Below are 20,305 nucleotides of genomic sequence, written 5' to 3'. Positions count from 1 at the left end.
TAAACATGCTTTTTCTGATATCAAGACTTATAATAAAGCTGTGATAATTAAGGCAGTGTTATAATGGTATTGGGATAGACAAATTGAGACAGAGAGAGCCCGCAAATATACACATGCATATATGGAAATTTGATGTATGCAAAAGGTCTTATTACATAAGTGGGAAAATGAAAACTATTCAATCAATGGTATTCAAATAATTAGCAAAATAGGAAAAAAAAAAAAAAAACAGATTAAGTCTTTACCTTACACTATACGTCAACATTTGCGGGTTAATTCAAGACCTAATTACTTAAAACAAAATACTTGTTGAAGATGAGTTGAATATCTTCATGACCATGAGGTAGGGAAGTATTTTTTTTTGATCAGAAAAAAACACAAACCGCAAAAGAACTCTCACTTCATTTAAGTCTTTGCTCAAATATAAACTCCTCTGAGAGGTCTTCTCTAAGCATCCTGTCAATCATAGCCTGATCATTTCCTTTACCCAGCTTTATTTTTTTAAATTGCACTTCTACACCTGAGGTTCATTTCTCTGTCTCCTAACTGAAATACGCAATCAACAAGGAGCAGGGACTTTGTTTACTGCAATGCTCCCCATTTCTAAAATACCTGGTTCGGAGTTATGTCAGCAACATGGCCGCAGAAGATGATCCTCCTTTATATCCCCGTTTAAATCAACAAATTAGACATCCATACACCAACAAGAGCACCTCTGTGGGGCTTTCCAGACATTGCACCTTCCCCCAAGGGACCCAAGAGGATTCTCACCCAGGAGTGCAGCCAGTAGCAGATTGACAAACACCATAAGCGCTGTGGACCCAGCAGAGCCAGCTGGAGTTCCTGAACCCCTCTCACGACTGTTGGGAAGAATCTGGGGAGTGCTGAATTGGGCAGGCATTCACCCACGAGAGAGAACTTACAAAGTCCAGCCTTCCCGAAGGGATATGTCAACACACTCTTGGAAGAAAAAATATATGAGTTTGGTTGCAGCGGAGGCTGTAAGAGAAACTTTCTCAGCGCTGCCCCACCCCCAAGAAGGTGCTTATCAGACTGATGTATCTGGCGGAGGCTGGCTCTTCCGTGGGGAATGTGGAGGACATTGAGGGGGGGTCCAGTTACCCTAGGTGGATGGGGTTCAGCTGGAGAAACCTATTACTCTCCACCAGCACCTGGAGTACTCAGGTGGGAGCTCTGCAACTGGAGGGAGGGAGGATATTGGGAAAGAGGCAGATAAGACTTTCAAAGGCCTTGAAGTGATTGCAGAAGTCAATGCATGAGCCTCTGGGAGTGCCACCCCCAGGGATCTCCCTACTGGTCTGTGGGCACCCCCACCTTACCAGGTGCTAAACCCACACCTCGCCCCTCTCCGCTGCCAGCTCCTTATGCACGCTCCGGAGTGCATCTGAGAGAGCAAGCTTTGGTAGACAGGGAGCAGCGGGCACGGAAGACAGAGCAAGGTTGGTGGGCCAGCGAGAAACCACAAACTTGAGCTATAGTGCCACCTTCTGAAAAACAAAAGAGAGGTTTCTAGTAGGCAGCCTGGTGAATTGTAAGAACCAGCGAAGATGTAAAAGCTTAGCTCAGGAGGTGTCTGCTACTTCAAATGTGAAAGCAGAAATGCGTAGCTACAAGCAATATGAAAAATCAAGGAAATATGGCATCATGAAAATGATAATTCTCCAGCAACTGAGCTCAGAAGGCACGGAATATTACTAATAAAGAATTTGAAGAAGCTGTTAGTAAATTCAGTGAGCTACAAGAAACTCAGAAAGACAATTCAATGAAATCAGGAATAAAATTCATGAAAAGGAGTTCTTTACCAGAGATTGAAATTATAAAAAAGAACCAAGCAGAAATACTGGAACTGAAGAATTCAATAAATGAGATGAAGAATACAGTGGAGAGCATCTGTAACAAAAATCTCAAAATCCTTGAGGACTTGAGTAGAATGTGATTTGTTGTAGTTCTCTTTTCCTTTTCTCCGTTCCTCCTCCTCTTCTCTCAAAACAAGCAGGCAGCTGAAAGGTACAACACATTATCGTCTATTCTTAAATTCATAAATCTTCCCACATTTATTGTAAAATTAAACTCTTGACCCACTGCATAGTTTGATGAGCATAGAATCCAATTACTATGGGAATAAAGAAAAATGCAACTGAAAAGGAATCCATTCCCAGAGCTCGTGGTCCCCAATATCTAAGGTGCCTGAGCATTTGAGGGTTTTAAAAAAATCTATAGGTTTAAATGAAAATAAAATCCTAGTCTGACTATCAATGCCATTTATTTAAAGTTTTCTTTGGCACTTATCTGTAACTAAATCAACACTAGACATAGTAGGTCAGAAACCGGTTGCCTGTATGTATCACTGGGAAGTAAGAGGTAGTGTTGAGTTGTGAAAAAGCATATTTGAAGCATCTGAGAGATTTTTAAAACTAGTTCTAAATTCCCTCCTTCCTCCACCACTTCTTAGCCCTAATGCCATGAAGCGGCTGATAGTGATGGTAATGGAGGGGTGAGTGGTAGCTGGGGCAGATGAAAGGCTAAGAATGAAATTCTCCATGCGTATACGTACATATAAATTTGAAATGAATGCTTAGATGGATGCTGAATGTGCAGCCCCATATACATACTGTTTATATGGACACAAGCGCATGTACCCAATTCAGTTTATGTAAATGTTTACCTAAATTGAAAATGGTGCTACAAATACAGTTGGAATTTTTCTGTAATGGTGAGGTGCTGTGATTGTGAAAGAAAAAGTAAAACAAGTTTATACACTCTTTTTATGTGTAGTGAGTAAATTTCACCGACTACAAATTTAAAAATGTGCTAATATGTAATGTTCTTCATTTTCTCTGATCGACTTAATTTTGTATTTAAACCCAATGGCCTTGCCTCCAGAACGCAGCTTGGTAGTGGAAATCTAATCCTAGTCTATTCAGTGCAAACTCAATTAAAATCAGTGGTTTCTGTGTTTATTCTCACAGTTGAGTTTTGATTGAAATATCATCTTCTCAAAGTCGTCCTCCGTAACTTCTTTAGAATTGTGCCCTATTTAAAATTGTGCTTCCCCCATGCCCCCTTTTCTACCATATTTTGCCCCACAGCACTTACATCTTCTAACACATTATTATTTTACATTTATTTTGTTTACTGCCTGATTTCCCATCAGAACATAATTTCCATAATGATATAGCTTATTTGTCCATGTTACAGAGTGATGTATCCCTGAGGTTTTAAAAAAAAAAAAACTAGAACAGGGCCTGAAACATTCTAGCATTGAATGAATATTTGTTGTTTAGTTTGAATTCAAGATTTACCCGCCTCTTGCTCCGAGGGCTACATACAGTTGGGACACTCCCCTGATGAGGAGGGGGCATTGCATCCTTGGTCATTCTTGTGTGAGTTTGCTGTCATGGACTGAATTATATGTCAAAGAAAATCGGAGCTGGACAGAAGTTAAAGCCCTGTAAAGGCAAATTTTATTCAGGAACTATGGTAATCGGGGACTGGGCTCCTTTCTGAATATAACAAGGACGAGTGGGGATTTATAGCCAAGGAGCAGGGTAGGGGTCAGAGGATGGAAATTACTAAGAGGAAACGTCAAGAATAAGTGGGGTCCTGAGAAAACTGACTTGATAGGCTTCTTGCTGAAGGCAGACCAGGGTGATAAGACATCAGGGGTGGGGGATGAGGAATGTGATCAGATTTCAAGGGTGGGAGATTTTTGTTAAACTGATCCAGCAAGATTCTTGCTAAAACTAGACTAAGGAGAGTGAGAACAGAGCCCAAGAACAGAGGCCTAGTCAGAAATGGGACTCAGAGGAGCCTGGCTCAGATTTGGTCAGAGGAGAGAGTCTCTCTCAGTTGTCTTCCTTCTTCTCTGCTGGCGTGTAACGGGATGCATGTTTTCACTACTGGTCTTTGGTTATGGATCCACACATTGGGTCTCTCCTCCTCATCTCTGTGAGTCCTCTGGGTCACTGCTCTTGTTTTAGCTTCATTCGGGCCTCTTTAGTGAGTACTGGAAACCTAAGATGTTCTCTCTGATGGCTTGGAGAACAAAGTCTGTTGGTGGAGGGAGGTAGGAGGCTTGCCTGTCAGCTTAGACTTGGTTTGTTGCCATATCTGTTCTTTTGAAGCTGTGCTGCTCAAGGTTGGATGTGGGAGATTCTGGGACTGGCCATTTTCCTGGGTGCAATCTGGGAAGCAAGACAGAAGTTCACCTCGGCTCTGGGATCGGTCTGCTCTCCACCTGGGCAGGGGTATGGAGCTTGCTGGCTTCCCTCTAACTCTCCTCTCTCTTGCCTCTGGAACATTCAGCCTGACTGGGACTGGAGAGACTAGGCCCTTTATCTGGTCTTCCTTTATGTCCCAAGGCATCAGGGGCCTTGCTTTTTTGGTATTCAAAAGTAGAGCTTTTACTATGAGAAGGCCTTTCTCTATAGACTGTTGTCTCTACAGGGAATTTTCAAAGACTATTTAAAAAATCCAAAAGCCAAGAATGGCTTTTTTTTGTCTCTCTCTTGAAATTACCCTTTATTAGGGCAGTGGCTACTTCATGGTTTTGTTTCAAAGGGACTGTGGGCTAGAGGAAAGCCTTGAAGTAAAAAGGAATTGGTAAAAAGGAATTGGGAGGGAGGGGCACAGAGCACATCATCATATTACACTTTCATGTAAGAACAAAACAAAGATGTGAAGTAGTAGAGGAAATATATCCCTTGTTCTTTTCGCTTCTAATTTCTACATGGAAATTAATTCTTCTGTATTTGTTTTCTGGAGAAGTGTTATGGCACCAGGTCCGTTTTTGCCCGCAGCCCAGAAAGCCAATCACCGAGGCGACAAGATTGCAGACAGCCAGGGTTTAATCACAAGGCAGCCAAGTGAGGAAAACGGGAGAACAGGCCTCAAATCCGCCTCCCCGAAAATAGGGACTCGGGTATTTATGGAGAAGGGGGCAAGGTGGTCTGAAATGATTGGAGGTCAGGAGAGATGAGGTGATTGATGATCTGCACAAGCATAGTCAGGCTTCACGCCTCTTCTAGGACACGTGTTCACAGAATGGCGGCATTAGCACGCCCTGAGGGTGGAGTTCCAACCTCTTGCCATCAAAAGGGTCCAGTTGAGCAGGGCTGGTGGTACAAGCAGTTAAATGCTCGCGCTCTGCTGCGTTGGCCCGGGGTTCGCAGGTTTGGATCCCGGGCATGCACCAACGCACCACTTGGTAAGCCACACTGCGGTGGTGTCTCATATAAAGTAGAGGAAGATGGGCATGGATGTTAGCTCAGGGCCACTCTTCCTCAAGAAAAAAAAGGAGAGGATTGGCATTGGATGTTAGCTCAGGGCTAGTACTCCTCACAAAAAAAAAAAAAAAAAAAGGCCCAGTTGATGGGTTGGTGGTCTCAATCCAGCCTGAAGTGGACAAGGGGTTCAGTTCCTGAAAAAAATAGCTCAAACACCCATTACCATGGTAACCCAGGCTGCAGGGAGATGTCATCTATAGGAACCTAGTGGGAGTCAGAGAGCATATTGCCCAAACAGCACAGTTAATAATGAGTAAGTTTATCATACAGATTTAAGTCCTGGCCTACCATTCTGATAAGTTTCTAGGTAAGGCCACCACCGCCCCCCCCTTCTTCCTGGTGCAGGGAAGAAGATACCTTTACAAATGGAGATTTTCTTTACAAATGTAAATGTCTCTCATAAAGGGTAACTAGAACTAAGAATGAGCTTAACACAACCCACCCAGGCACCCGGAGATATCTATAGTAATGGCCTTTTCTGGGGGCAGGCCTCCCATCCCAAACTCCCCTGGTCAGTCAGTGGGGTTGGGGGTCAAAATGTCATTCAGGCAGAGATGTATTTTGAGGTCGCAAATTCCAATCCCCCATAGTTACTAGCTGCTGAACCATCAATGGCTGTTTGCCGGTTTCAGAAAGGTTTTTGAATATCCTGTCTGTGAAAATGTCAGCCCAGCAGTCATTTTTAGTAGATGTGCTTCCAGCAAATCTTGTTCTTAGTATCTCTGGTGTGCAGTCATCTGAGATTTTCCCATTTGTTCCAAGGTATTTGAAGGGCTGATTTGGTTTTGAAATTTACAGCTAACATCCACTGAACTTGGACATAATCTTTTCATGTTTACCTCACGTCTTTCACAATGTAATGACTTCCAAGCTTCATTTAACCTGATTCGTATTAAACAAGTAAGCTTGAGAGCTGGGAGAGGCTGGAAAAAACGAAAAGGCTTGCTGCTTAGTGTTTTTGGTATTCTGCCACGTTTTTGTTGAACCACTTTAATTGGTCCTTTAGTGATATTGTGCTGAACACTTTTCTCAAAGGTGCATTTAGAGTACCTGCTTAGGAAGAATGTGGGTGGGGGAACGAAACACAAAACTGAATTACTCCTTAATGTGACACCTCATCAGTGGGGCCAGGTGCTATCAATTTTTTGTTTATATCTTTGGTAATTGGATGCAAATGAAACGGGCATTTTGCCAGTTTTGTTTTTCCCAGGCAAAAAGGTATTTAAAAAAGAAATTTTACTATAAAGAAAATGAAGCCCAGTTTATGTAATGTATTAATCTCACTATTTAAAAAACACTTATTGGATTATATACTACGTCAAAATAAAACTAAGGCCTAATAACTACAAAATAATTTTGATACTTTGGAAAGTGAATGTACTGAATGCATTTGTTTAATTCTATATATAGTCCTCATAAGCTAAATTTCCAAGATGATTGATGGCACGCAGACTTTGCATATTAAAGTAAGGGAAGTAAAAACTATACCTACTAAACCAACAGATTGGAGGAGAAAGGGATATATTGACTGATTCTGGCAGGATTTTCCCAGAAAGCGCAAGAAGATAGAATGTAACACGTAGATGTCTCTAACATGAGCTATACCTATTTTGTATTAGTATAATTACTAACAACATTCTTACTGAGCAAGGGCTTGCCATGCAATACGCATAAAAAGCCATTGTTAACGGCAACAGCCTTTGCGAAAAGAAAAGTAGCTTTACTTTTGCGATCAATCTGCAGGGAGACAAGAAGCATATGCTCTCATATCTGTCTCCCTGATCCAGGGCTTGGGGCAAAATTTATGGCTGAAGGGTAGGGTGGTCTGAAGCGTGGAGAGAGATGTTTGGAGGTAAGGAGAAGTGAGGTGATTGATGCTCTGTGCAAGCGTTGTCAAGCTTCATGGCTCTTCACAGGATGTTCACAAATTGGTGGTGTTAGCATGATCTGAGGGTGGAGTTTTCAGCCCTTTGACGTCAAAAAGGTCACTTATGCAGTCTTTTTGCAGGCCCAATTGAAGGGTTGGTGGGCTGAACTGGCCTGAAGTGGACAAGGGGTCTCAGTTCCTGAAAAATCACTCTTTTTAAAATTTTTTTGGTAAGGAAGATTGTCGCTGAGCTGACATCTGTGCCAGTCTTCCTCTATTTTGTATGTGGGATGCCGTCACAGCATGGCTCATGAGTGGTGTGTACGTCTGCGCCCGGGATCCGAACCAGCGAACCCTGGGCCACTGAAGTGGAACACTCAAACTTAACTGCTATGCCACCAGGCCGACCCCAAAACCACGCTTAATACCTGTTAACGCGATGGGGTCAGTTGAACTGGTCCTGCAGGGCCCATGGTTACAATATGACTTTTCTCTGTTATTTGTGTTATGAAATTCTACTTCCCAAGAATTCTTATAGCAATCTTTTCTTTATTTCTTTTAAATTTCTGGATATCAATTTGAAACTTTACTTGAAGCCATTTAGCTTGCAAGATTCATGTCAATCACATTGTATTCAAAAGCTTTGTTTTTTTCCAACCACAAAAAGATAGTGGTGCATATTAGCAGTTGATTGATCTTTATGTACATAATTAAATTGTATCAATAAGATGAAATGGGCATTATTTGCCAAAGTACATTTATATATTTCTTAAAAATCTTATTTCTATATAATGATTTGATTCTTACTTTGTCAACGTGTCCTACAAACAGAAAACTGATTTTATAAATCGTTGTTGATATCACTAATTTGCTTGGTTAAAGCAGTCATGATGTCTGCATTTTTATCAAATACAGTAGGTTGAAGTCTATGGATTTCAAAGATATTTATATTTATTTTCACTCTAGAAGATGATTTGAAGTATAACAGTGTAGAAATACGGTTCAGGTGAAATGGGAGTTGGTAACTTTAATTTGGGTGACATTATTAGCCGTTTAAAAAACCACTTTAAGCTTCAAATCCTTTCTTGCACAAGGTTATGAAGAAAAGCAAGTAAAATAAATTGCAGTTACATCTGAAAATGAGCATGGACTAATTATTGTGCTCTTTCAAATGAGCAGTTGCAAATGCATCTCTGTGGGTTTTCATTGCAATCACAAATTAAAGTAACTCTAGTAGATATTCTGTATAGGAAGAGGAAAATTTAGAAAATAGTGAAAAATGTTTCTGCCAATATTATCCGCTTTACACCTTAGTAGAACTTATCTGAAAGTTTTTTATGTGGAAGGACCTCCTTCCCACCCTCCACCCTTCAAAAATACCTCCTCATTCCATATGAAGTATTGCTGGAAAGTCTGCCATTGGAACTGGTTGCCAGAGGAAGGGTTTTTCTTCTTTTAGAATGCACATATCCCTCATTAAGTTAGCATAGGCTCTAATCAATTATTCATTGATCAATTTCAAAACTTTGTCATATGTGTCTCCTCTATGAGAACTAGGAGGCGTCAGGGCCACTGGAAAATGAGAGAAGAAAGAGAATTGTGCTATTGTGCTACTGTGTGCTGGATGATTGTGGGGAAAGTCAGGAGAAGGGTGAGAAGTAGAGATGGGAAGGTGGGAGAGTACAAAAGACAGTTCTTTATCATTGCTCCTAACTCTGCCTCCAGCAAATAATGTTAAACTTGGAAATTAGGCTGTTCTAGCTTGATCACCTATTGGTGCATTTGAATGCATTGGAAGTGCTTTCTTGAAGAAAATATTTTCGAAATGAGAACTTGTGTATAGGCTGTTTAAACTTCACAGGTTTGTCTATTTGAACATCAGAATGCTATAAAATACAATGATTTGTGTGTTGGTTAAAAAATCCTATGTGGCTTCCTTATTAAAAAAAAAAAAAAAGCAAAGAATGGGGCTGGCCTGGTGGTCAAGTTCGTGCGCTCCACTTTGGCGGCCCGAGGTTTGCAGGTTCGAATCCCGGGTGCGGACCGAGGCAACGCTCCTCAAGCCATGCTGTGGCGGCATCCCACATATAAAATAGAGGAAGATTGGCACAGGTGTTAGCCCAAGACCAATCTTCCTCAGCAAAAGGAGGAGGATTGGCAACAGATGTTAGCTCAGGGCTGATCTTCCTCACCAAAAAAAAAAAAAAAAAAAAAAAAACAGGAAAGAAAAGAAAACCAAAGGAAAAGATATTTTTAATTACTCAGACATGCAGAGATCTGATTTAAAACAGAATGAAATTTCATGTCTATAAACTTAGCTTGTGAATGTAAATTGAATGACAGAAGGCGGTAATTAGCCATAATTATTGAAATTACCAGACCAGTCTATTCTACTTAAACAAAACAAAATATTTCTAAAACTTTTGTCTGTAGATAAATCATTTATAAAATACAAGATGTCTTATAATGAAATAGGAGTAATTAAGGTAAAGTCAACTTTATTGAACCTTAAATAATTATTTGTAGCTGTTATACGTCGGTTCGTTTCACAAATTTTTATTGAATGCTTACCACATTTCGGGCACTAGTCTAGGTTCTGGGGACAGCTAGGAACAAAGCAGGCCCACTCCCTGCTGTCAAGGAGCTTACCTGTAATCATGGTAGCCAGAGCCCAGAATAATTCAAAGAAGAAAGATTACTTATAGTTTTATCATAAAGACCATTTTCTCACGTTCTGAGAATTAATTTTTTTAACAGCATAATTATGTGGTGAATTTTATTTTCTTCATTTGCACAAAAGGAGAATCTTGGAGATGAAGATGCATGTTTCTTTATATTAATTTCGTAAATAAAGTTAAGTCTTTCAAAAACTATAGTTTGAAAGGCTGCTATCTTCCAGCACTGTTTTAAGTATAATTGCAGTTAGAAAAATGGATCAGAAACAGATCCTGGGGCCGGTCCCGTGGCTTAGCGGTTAAGTGCGCGCGCTCCGCTGCTGGCGGCCCGGGTTCGGATCCCGGGTGCGCACCAACATACCGCTTCTCCGGCCATGCTGAGGCCGCGTCCCACATACAGCAACTAGAAGGATGTGCAACTATGACATACAACTATCTACTGGGGCTTTGGGGGAAAAAATAAATAAATAAATAAATAAAATTAAAAAAAAAAAAAAAGAAACAGATCCTGACCTCAAGGCATAGTGGATTATAGGAAATACACCAAGGACAGAAGAATGAAAGAGAAACATCTGGAAAATAGGCTTTGCGCCAGTCTCTGTAGTTAATAGAATGAGACAACTGTGTGTGTGTGTGTGTGTGTGTGTGTGTGTAGAATGAGACAACTGTGTGTGTGTGTGTGTGTCTGTGTGTGTGTGTATAGCAGGGCAGTACTATTCCCCCAATATAAGTGTTGAAAATTTTGTATTTTCAGTTTTATATTTCTCTAAAAGATTAAAACTTGTACTCGTTTTAGTATCTTCTCTCTCCAGCTCAGAGTGTGGAAATAGTCTCTGGTAAGAGTTTCCTAAAATCCATGCCTTACTAATATTTTAGGTGATTATATACCTGGGATTTCCTAGTCTCTTTCTTATCTAGAGGCTTCCTAATTTTTCCTAACAAGAATGATGATAGGGAAATAATTGATAAATGCATTAAAATTTCCCTATAGAATAATGAAAAGCTAGTATCTGAAAGGATACATAGATTTATGAAATAAATATTACATTAATATTACATTTAAAAGTTGAAGAAAAATGAGAACTTAGGAACAGAAACTCATCAAATGTTTTAATCAATTACTGATATTTTGATTTATGCTATACAAAAGCTTCAATTGTTAGGAACACAAACAATGATAAGTCCTCAAATGGGTAAGTTGTCTCATTTCTGTTTTATTGGTGTAAAAATGAAAACATAAAGATCGTGTGGCCTTTCCACCTACTGAGTTATTAGCTTAAGTGAAAAGGGGCCCAGGCTTGCTGACTGGTGCATTACCAGTGGTTACCACTGTGGTTTATGGAACAACTGGAATTAGATAGGGCCGCAAAAAAAACGATTATAGGGAGTTTTAAAGCTTGACTCTTGTGAGAAGGTCAATTGTGTATTTCTTTTGCTTTGCTTTGTAGTTACCAGCTGACAAGTGGATACAAGCCTGCCCCAATGGACCTGAGCTTTATCAAACTCACCCCGTCTCAGGAAGCGATGGTGGACAAGCTGGCGGAAAATGCTCATAATGTGTGGGCCCGGGATCGAATCCGGCAAGGCTGGACTTACGGCATCCAGCAGGTACGTGGGAACTTAGCTCTATGGCACGAGGGCTGAGATTTACGTAAGAGGGAATCAGTATTATTTGTAACAGAAGAGATTAAATAATGACTGTTTTAAAACCTATGTAGAAATTTTAATGTATATATGTGCTAAAGCACCTGTTTCATGCTGGACTTAAGTCAGACGACCCCAACTCTGGGTGTTATCGTGAGGTACGCAGTGAATATTACCAGAACGGTGATTTATAACGTGGTTTTGTGGCATTTCTCTCTCTGAGGTTGTATTTTAGGAGAAACTTTCAAAATGTGAGAAGATTGAGATAAAAGAACAATAAAAGAAGTCCACAATTCCTTATTTAGAACCCCTGGGGCCAGGTGAATTTCAGAATCCAGATATTTTTTGGTTTTCAGAATCCTGATGTGATGATGTATTACATGTTGCATAGCACCCTCAGCAGGGCAGCAGACTATAAATTGCTGTTTGTTCAGTGCGATGTGGGCATGATAATACCAAGAGGGATCAATAAAGACTAGAAACAGCCTTGCATCAGTTCAGATCATATTTTGCCACCAAATGAGTTTTTGTTAAACTTAATAAAAAATGAGTTTTCTGGATTTCAGAATCATGGATCTCTATTAATGGTCGCACTCATGGGAGTAACTAACAGTCACTGAGTGCATATTGAGGCAGCACAGCAGAGGGGTTAAGAGCAAATTTTAGGCTTGCCTGTTAGTGACCTTGGTCAGGCTACTTAAATTAAATTCCCTGTGCCACTGTTTTCCTCATCAGTAAATTATTTAACTTCATTATATAATTTATGTATGCAAAAGGCTTACGACAGTGCCTGGCATCTAACAAATACTGTACAACAGTCTGTTATTGTTATTGGATACTGGTCACTATGCTTAGAGTTTTACATGTATTTTCTTCTTTACCTATCACAACAATTCCATGAAGGATGCACAGTTTTTATTCCCACTGCACATATGGTGAACAGGGAGCCTTAGAGAGAGCCATTTGCCCAATTCTACGCAGAGGGCGGAACCAGGTTGGGATCGAGCCTTCTGACTCCAGAACCATAATTCTTCACTTCTTGATCACAATGCAGTGCCTCTTGCCAGCTCATGGTGGCTTGCCTTTTCTTAAAGATTTTCAGGAATAAGATGGAGTGTTACTTATAGGCTTAGACTATGGTTTGGTATAAAGCCTAAACTTTGGTGTGAAAAATGTATTTCCAAAATCTTTCTAAGCCAGTGACTTTTGTCATTCGGAAGGCTAAAGAAAACTTAACTAGCTTTAATTTACCTGATAAGATGATATTTTTTATATTGAATTAAACTGGTTGTAACTGATGAGAATGTCAACACTAAATCTGCTTTAGCATTTGTGTGTGTGAGTGTGCGTGCGTGTGTGAACCGGAACCTTGAACCACAGGAGGATAAGGAGTACATAATTGCTCTCTGCTGAAGGAGGACTTACTTGCCTTGAAGACCATGTGGTTCTGTCAGACAAACCAGGATTTCCTGGAGGGTGCTCCTGCCTTGTGCATGTGGTTCCTTTCCTCGTAAAAACACAAGGCTCTAGGGGCCGGCCCCGTGGCTTAGCGGTTAAGTGCGTGCGCTCCGCTACTGATGGCCCTGGTAAGGATCTGGGCACGCACCGTTGCACCGCTTGTCTGGCCGTGCTGAGACAGCGTCCCACATACAACAACTAGAAGGATGTGCAGCTATGACATACAACTATCTACTGGGGCTTTGGGGAGAAAAAGGGGAAGAGAAAAAAAGGAGGAGGATTGGAAATAGATGTTAGCTCAGGGCCGGTCTTCCTCAGCAAAAAGAGGAGGATTGGCATGAATGTTAGCTCAGGGCTGATCTTCCTCACAAAAAAAAAAAACACAAGGCTCTCATTTGAACCATTCTCCATCCCCTCTCCCAGCTGCCCCTCCCGTCCCTTCACCACATTCCCCACTGACATAGCACACGTTTGCTGGATTATTTGAATGAGTGTTGTCTTTCATTTTTCATCACCATCTTGTTAACATAATCTAGTTCAGAACTAGATTGTAAACTCCTTGAGAGCAGGGGTTTACTTGAGATACCTCTTCTTTGTCTCTCTAGCTTGATTTCAAACATTAGTGTGCATGGAAATCCCTGGGGAGCTCTTTTTAACAGTCAGATTCCCAGGATACCATTTCCAGAGAGTATGGTTCATTAGAGGCTTCTGAATTTCTATATGGGAAGAGTTGGGGGGCAGCAAGCATGTTGAAAGGGAGCGGCGCAGGCTCGTGTGTCTTGAAGCTGCCCCAGCAGTGCAAGCATTCTGTTTACACTGCTTGTTTATTCTTGCCTGCCAAGCAACCCAGATGATTTTGACTTTGTGACAGTAGGTGTGCATGTATTCAAGATTAGGTATTTAGTACAAATTTGCTAGAGAGAGGGAAGAAGAAAGTAGGAAACAGCTTTTTCCTTGCTCCTAGCCAACCAGAACAGACCCTGTCCACCACAAAGCTTGTTTTTTTGAGAAGGTTTGGGAATGTCCACAGCCTCCTAATTCTTCTTCAAGCTAAGGTAAATTGAGAATTGAGTGTGGGCTTGAAATATGGAGCAGAGTCTCAGTGAGTGAAGGAAAAGAAGCGATGTCTTAAGTAGTAGTGCCCCAAAGATTTGCTGTCGTTGGTGCATCTCCACCTCCCGTGAGAGAAAGTTTTCTACTTTACTCTAAAATTAGAGATCCTTTTGCCAAGATAGCAAGATAGCCTGTTTTCTTGCTTTGTCAACACCATTTTAACCGCATTTTAAACTTGGAGCCTCTTTTACAATAGACATGTTGTGAGTTTTGTAGTTATGTCGGTCCTCCTGGTATTACCTGGTATCACTGGTTGATGGAGTCAACTTAATGCATATTTTTCAAGCTATTTGAGGTCATAGAAGGGCCTTTTGTAACACGCTGGGTTTTTTCTTAAGAAGGGACAGCAGCCTTATGTTGTCCATTGACACAAAATCACTGAGAAGTGACCAGTACTAATTTGACTCCTTTTGTAACAAAAACTTGTCAGTCAACTGTGCCAGGAAATTATATGTTCTCTGAGTTAACCCATTGCCTTGTGACCATGGCAGATGGAAGATGGTTAAAGAGATCCTTCAACTTGGCTTTTGTTATTGCTGTTGTTATTTTTACTTTTTCTTCTCATAGAGGGGGCCTGCTTTAAATTGATGCAGTTATTCATTTGATTAAATCTTTTATATTGATAGTGGTTCAGTAACTTGTGTTGCCTGAGAAGACAAAGGGAACGTGGAAGGGGCAGTGTTTACCCTCAGAGGCTCTACATTTTGATGTATTTGGTGGCTGTCTCATTTCCAAAAGCTGTTGGTATTGCATTGATGACCATGAACATTTTTTCTTCCTGTAGGATGTAAAGAACAGAAGAAACCCTCGCCTTGTTCCCTACGCCCTTCTAGATGACCGAACCAAGAAGTCAAACAAGGACAGCCTCCGTGAGGCCGTGCGCACGCTGCTGGGGTATGGCTACAACCTGGAGGCGCCAGATCAAGACCATGGTATTTTGGTTTTGCTTTGTTCTCCTCTGGTTGCAAAATCCTGTAGTAGTTCTTTAAAGCCTAATAAATGAGTAAAAGGGGGAGTAAAGGCACAGTGCTTTAGTCTAAGTATATAATTTAGGTCAGTAGATTTTTTTTTCCTGAAGGACACTTGAAGATTAGATCCATCTCTGAGTAGAGTGGCTCAGGTCTGCAGTGATTCTGCAGGGGGAAGAAATGGGCTTACCTTCCTGAAGAGTCTGAGGTGAACATTTAACTCTGATTCTGATACTTTTTGGAACTCTCCTTCAGAAGAGCTGGTTTTAGTTTATGGGGGTAAACCTATAGTGGGAACTAGTGTTTTCTAAGCCTTCATTATTTATCCTCATGCATATAGGTCTTTTGCTTTAAAGAAACCACATTAAAACAGGCACCTGAAGGGAACTGGCCCCGTGGCTTGGCAGTTAAGCGCGTAGTGCCACCACTACTGGTGGCCCGGGTTGGGATCCCAGGCGTGCACTGACGCACCGCTTGTCTGGCCATGCTGAGGTGGTGTCCCACATACAGCAACTAGCAGGGTGTGCAACTACGACATACAACTATCTACTGGAGCTTTGGGGAGAAAAAGGGAAAAAAAGGAGAAGGATTGGCAATAGCTGTTAGCTTAGGGCCGGTCTTCCTCAGCAAAAAGAGGATTGGCATGGACGTTAGCTCAGGGCTGATCTTCCTCACAAAAAAAAAAAAAGAAAGAAAGAATAGGCACCTGATAAAGATATGTTGAATAAATGGATTTTTAAAGGTTCTAAAAAGAACACATTTCCCTTAAATAATACCTTTTAAGAATATGTTTAAAATGATTAACTCCTTAATCCTTTGCTCCTGCAGTTTGAGTTGATGTTAATATCCATATTTTAAAGTTTGCAAAAATGAAATGAGGTCTGTGTTTCATTATTATGCTGGTATTTTTTTGATAGGACTTTTTAAAAAATCTATCCCAAATTTCCTGACTAATATTTTCAGTGTAGTATCTGTGCATAGGAATCTGGACCTTAAATAGTAATAATAGCTAATACTTATATGGTACTTATCCTGTGCAGCAAGTGTTTATAAGACCTTTACAATTATCATTTAATCCTCACAGTAACTCTATGAGGAGGGTCCATGTATTATACTCATTTTACAGATAAGGAAACTGAGATTCAGAGACCTCTGTGTCTTCCTGTTTACTAAGTGGTAGATGCAGGATCCCAACCCCAGACTTTCTGACTCCAAATTGCAGTCCTGGAAGTTGAATCAGCATGTAGTTAGCATCTCGACAGCTCTTAGTGCTGAATCCTTATATTTGCTGCAAATAAAATTAGGTATCTACTTGATAACAGTAATATTCATAATCATAATATAACTTCTTGTTTATCTTGAGGTCAGCTTTGTAGCAACAAATATTTGGTAGACTCATTATGAAGCACATGCTGCTAGGTATGCAAGATACTGAAACGATCCCTGTCTTAAGGAGTATGTAGTCCACACGACCACTGGGTTGGAAGTAGACAATAAAAGGCTTCTAACCAAGACATAACAATCAGAAAGAGTTCTACAACTGCCTGGTCTAGAATAAGCCCTCAAAGCTAATTGGATCTTTTTTTATTATATTTTTAATTTAAGGTATAATTTACATATAATAAAATGCAGTGTTCAATTTGGTGAATTTTGACAATTGTATACACGAAAAGAACCACCACCCAAAACAACATGTAGAACATTTTCTTCATCACAGAGACTTTCCTCCTGCCCCCAACAAAGTAACCCCTTTCTAAATTCTGTCATCACAGATTAATTTTGCCTCTTGGACTTTGCATTAATGTAATCACTACAATATATTTTATTTTTGTATCTGGCTTCTTTTGCTCAACATAATGTTTTTGTGATCATACATTTTTTTTTTTTGTATGTATCACAGAATTAATTGCTGAGTAGTGTTCCACTGTACTAATAAACCACAATTTGCCTATCCATTCTCCTATGGTTGAAGGTCTTGGTGATTCCAGTTTCTGTCTATTATGAATAAGGCTGCTATGAATATTTATAGACAAGTCTTTGTGTAGATTTATACTTTCATTTCTCTTAGGGTATATGCTTAGGAGTAAAATCGCTGGGTCATAGGACAGATGTATGCTTCACTTTATAAGAAACTTCCAAATGGTTCTGCAAATTTACCCCCATGACCAATATATGAGGGTGCCAGTTGCTCCCACATCCTGGCCAAGAATTGGTAGTACATCTTTCTGATTTTAGCCATTCTGGTAGATGGGAATTGGTATCTTATTGTAGTTTTAATTTGCATTTTCCTCGTGAATAATAATGTTGACATCTTATCCTATACTTATCGACCATTGGTATATCTTCTTTTATGAGGTGTCTGTTCAAATCTTTTATCCATTTAAAAAACTGGGTTGTTTTGTCATCTTTTCATTGAATTGTAGGTTTTATGTATGTATTCTGGATATAAGAACTATGTCAGATATTAGGAATATCTTCTTCCAGTTTGTGGGGTGCTTTTTCATTTTCTTAACGAGATCTTTCAAAGAACAGACATTCTTAATTTTGATGAGTTCCATTTATTATTTTTTCTCTTTATGGTTGTATGTTTTATGCCCTAAGAAGTCTTTGCCTATGCGAAACCAGAGATTCTCTCTTACATTTTCTTCCAGAACTTTTATTATTTTAACTTTTTTGTTTAGGTCTGTGATCTAGTTTGAGTTAATTTTTGTGTATGATGTGAGGTTAAGTCAAGGTTCATTTTCTGTCCAGATAGACATCCAGCTGTCCCAGCACCATTCGTTGGAACAATTATCCTTTCCCATTAAATTACTTTGGCACCTTTGTCAAATATCTATTGACCATTTTGTTCCATTGATCTATATGTCTATCCTTAAGCCAGTATCACACCATCTTTATTATTATCACCTTATAACAAATCTTAAAATCAGATAGGGTGAGTCTTCTAACTTCTTTCTTCTTTTTTAAGAGTTTCTTCACTCTCCTTTTTCCTTCACATTTCTATATATATTTTAGATTCAACTTGTAAATTTGATTTTGATGGGATTACAGTTGAATTTATAGATCAGTTTGTGGAGAATTGACATTTTAATAATATTTAGTCTATCAATTCATGACCATGGTGCATCCTCCATTATTTTGGTCCTCATTAGTTTATCTCAGCATTGTTTTGTAATTTTCAGAGTAGAGGTTTTGCCCATTATTTGTTAGATTTATCTGATATATATTTTTTTTTTTGCTGAGGAAGACTGGCCCTGAGCTAGTATCTGTTGCCAATCTTCTTTTTTTTTTTGCTTGAGGAAGATTTGCCCTGAGCTAACATCTGTGCCAGTCTTCCTCTATTTTTCATGTGGGTTGCTGCCACAGCATGGCTGATGAGCAGTGCAGGTCCGCGCCCAGGATCCAAACCTGCGAACCCAGGCTGCCAAAGCAGAGCATGCCGAACTTTAACCACTGTGCCACAGGGCTGGCCTCAAGATTCATCTGGTATTTTTGATACTATTGTAAATGAAATTAGTTTTAATTTCATTTCATCTTCCAGTTGTTCATTGTGAATATGGGAAACACAATTGATATTTATATATTGACCTTATATCCTATGATCTGGCTAAATTTGTCAGATTTTTTTTTGTAATGAAGAATTACAATGTTGAATAGAAGTGGTGAGAGAGGTTATCCTACCTTATTCCCAATCTTAAGGGAAAAAGTTTTAATGTTTCACCATTAAGTATGATGTAAACTATAGGCTTTTTATAAATGCCCTTTGTCAGGTTGAAGAAATTCTCTTTTATTCCTAGTTTGTTGGGAACTTATATCATGAATGGAGTGTTGAATTTTGCCATTTATTGAGATTGTATATTTTATCCTTTATTCTGCTCATAATGTGAATAACATTGATTTTTGAGTGTTGAAACAAGTTCGCATTTCTAGTATAACTTTTACTTGAGTCTTCAAGGAAAGAGTTAATTATGGTCAGTATCCAAGAAGGGGAGTACATTTTATGCCGTACAAAGAAATGTGCAGTATATGCCAGAAAAAAAAATAATCACTGATGATTATTTTTTAAAGACATTATCAGTTAATGGCATAAACTGTGTCAGTTACATCTGATATATTCACTTTTAGGGAGAACTTTATTCCAAGATGATGCTGGATAAGATATTATTCTGATGACATATAATGTTTTATACTATTTACAACCATAATATAATTTCATCTTCTGTTAAGGCCCCTGCGAGGCAATTTATTACTACCTTATAGTTACCTACTTTCTTGTGACTTACATGAATTTCAAGAAGAAAGAAAAGGAGCTTATATTTACAAAATCCATGTTTGGGTTACATATTACTTCTATATTTCAAATCATCCTAATTTTAATTTGATTTTAATACATAGTTATTGAACATCTATTGTGCCTAGTTCTGGGGATTCAAAAATGAATAAAACAATTTTTGCCCACAGGTAGCTCTCAGGGCAGGCAGGAAAGATAGACTAAATTGTCAACACTGTTATATGGTGTAAGCATTAGTGCCCAACTGTTACAGCACAGAGTTTAATTCAGCTTGGTGGAGAAATGTTCATAGAGGAGGTATATTAGTTATCTATTGCTGTGTAACAAATTTCACCCCCAAACTTGATGGCTTAAAACACCAAACATTTCTTATCTCAAAGCTTCTGTGGTTATGAATTTGTGAGTGGATTAGTCAGGTGGTTCTGGATCTTGGTCTCTCTTGAGTTTGTTACCAAGTTGACCAGAGCTGCAGTCATCTGAAGATTTCAGTGGGGCTGGAGGATTTGCTTCTAAGACAGTTCACTTGCATGATTATTGGCTAAAGGACTCAGTTTCTCTCTGGCTGTTGGTAAGAAGCCTAAGTTCCTTGTCACATAGACCTCCTCATGGAGATGCTTGAGTGCCCTCACATGGCAGCTGGCTCCCTCTAGAGTGAATAATCTAAGAGATAGTGTGAGGAAGAAGCCTCAGTGCCTGTTATAATTACTTCTACCATATTCTGTTTGTTAGAAGTGAGTCACTAAATGCAGCCCACACTCAAGCCCACATATTTTGAAAGGAGGTGTGACAAAATTTTTGTAGACATGTTTTAAAACCACCAAGGTAGGTAAAGCTAGGGTAAAATTTAGAAGGATAAGTAGGAATCAACTAGGTTCATGTCTTCCAGGCAGAGAGGATGGTATGTGCAAAGGCTTGGAGGCACAAGGGGAGATTGCATATGAAAATTTTAGATAGCTTTGCATGGCCAAATATAGAGTGGAGTT

General features: G+C 39.6%; 1 protein-coding gene across 1 annotated transcript in view; it reads left to right on the top strand.

The window, feature by feature from the left end:
- The window catches only part of RYR2 (ryanodine receptor 2), a 683,573-nt gene that overhangs the window by 413,626 nt on the left and 249,642 nt on the right, over nt 1-20,305 (top strand). Inside the window, exons 25-26 of the mRNA XM_058542954.1 lie at nt 11,297-11,456; nt 14,848-14,995. Of these exons, the coding sequence (XP_058398937.1) occupies nt 11,297-11,456; nt 14,848-14,995 (308 nt within the window). The remainder of the gene's footprint in view (nt 1-11,296; nt 11,457-14,847; nt 14,996-20,305) is intronic.

The sequence above is a fragment of the Diceros bicornis genome, chromosome 6 (assembly GCF_020826845.1).
Source record: "Diceros bicornis minor isolate mBicDic1 chromosome 6, mDicBic1.mat.cur, whole genome shotgun sequence".
Lineage (NCBI taxonomy): Eukaryota > Metazoa > Chordata > Mammalia > Perissodactyla > Rhinocerotidae > Diceros > Diceros bicornis.
The sequence above is the reverse complement of the archived record's forward strand: the minus strand, read 5'-3'. Positions and strand labels throughout refer to the sequence as shown.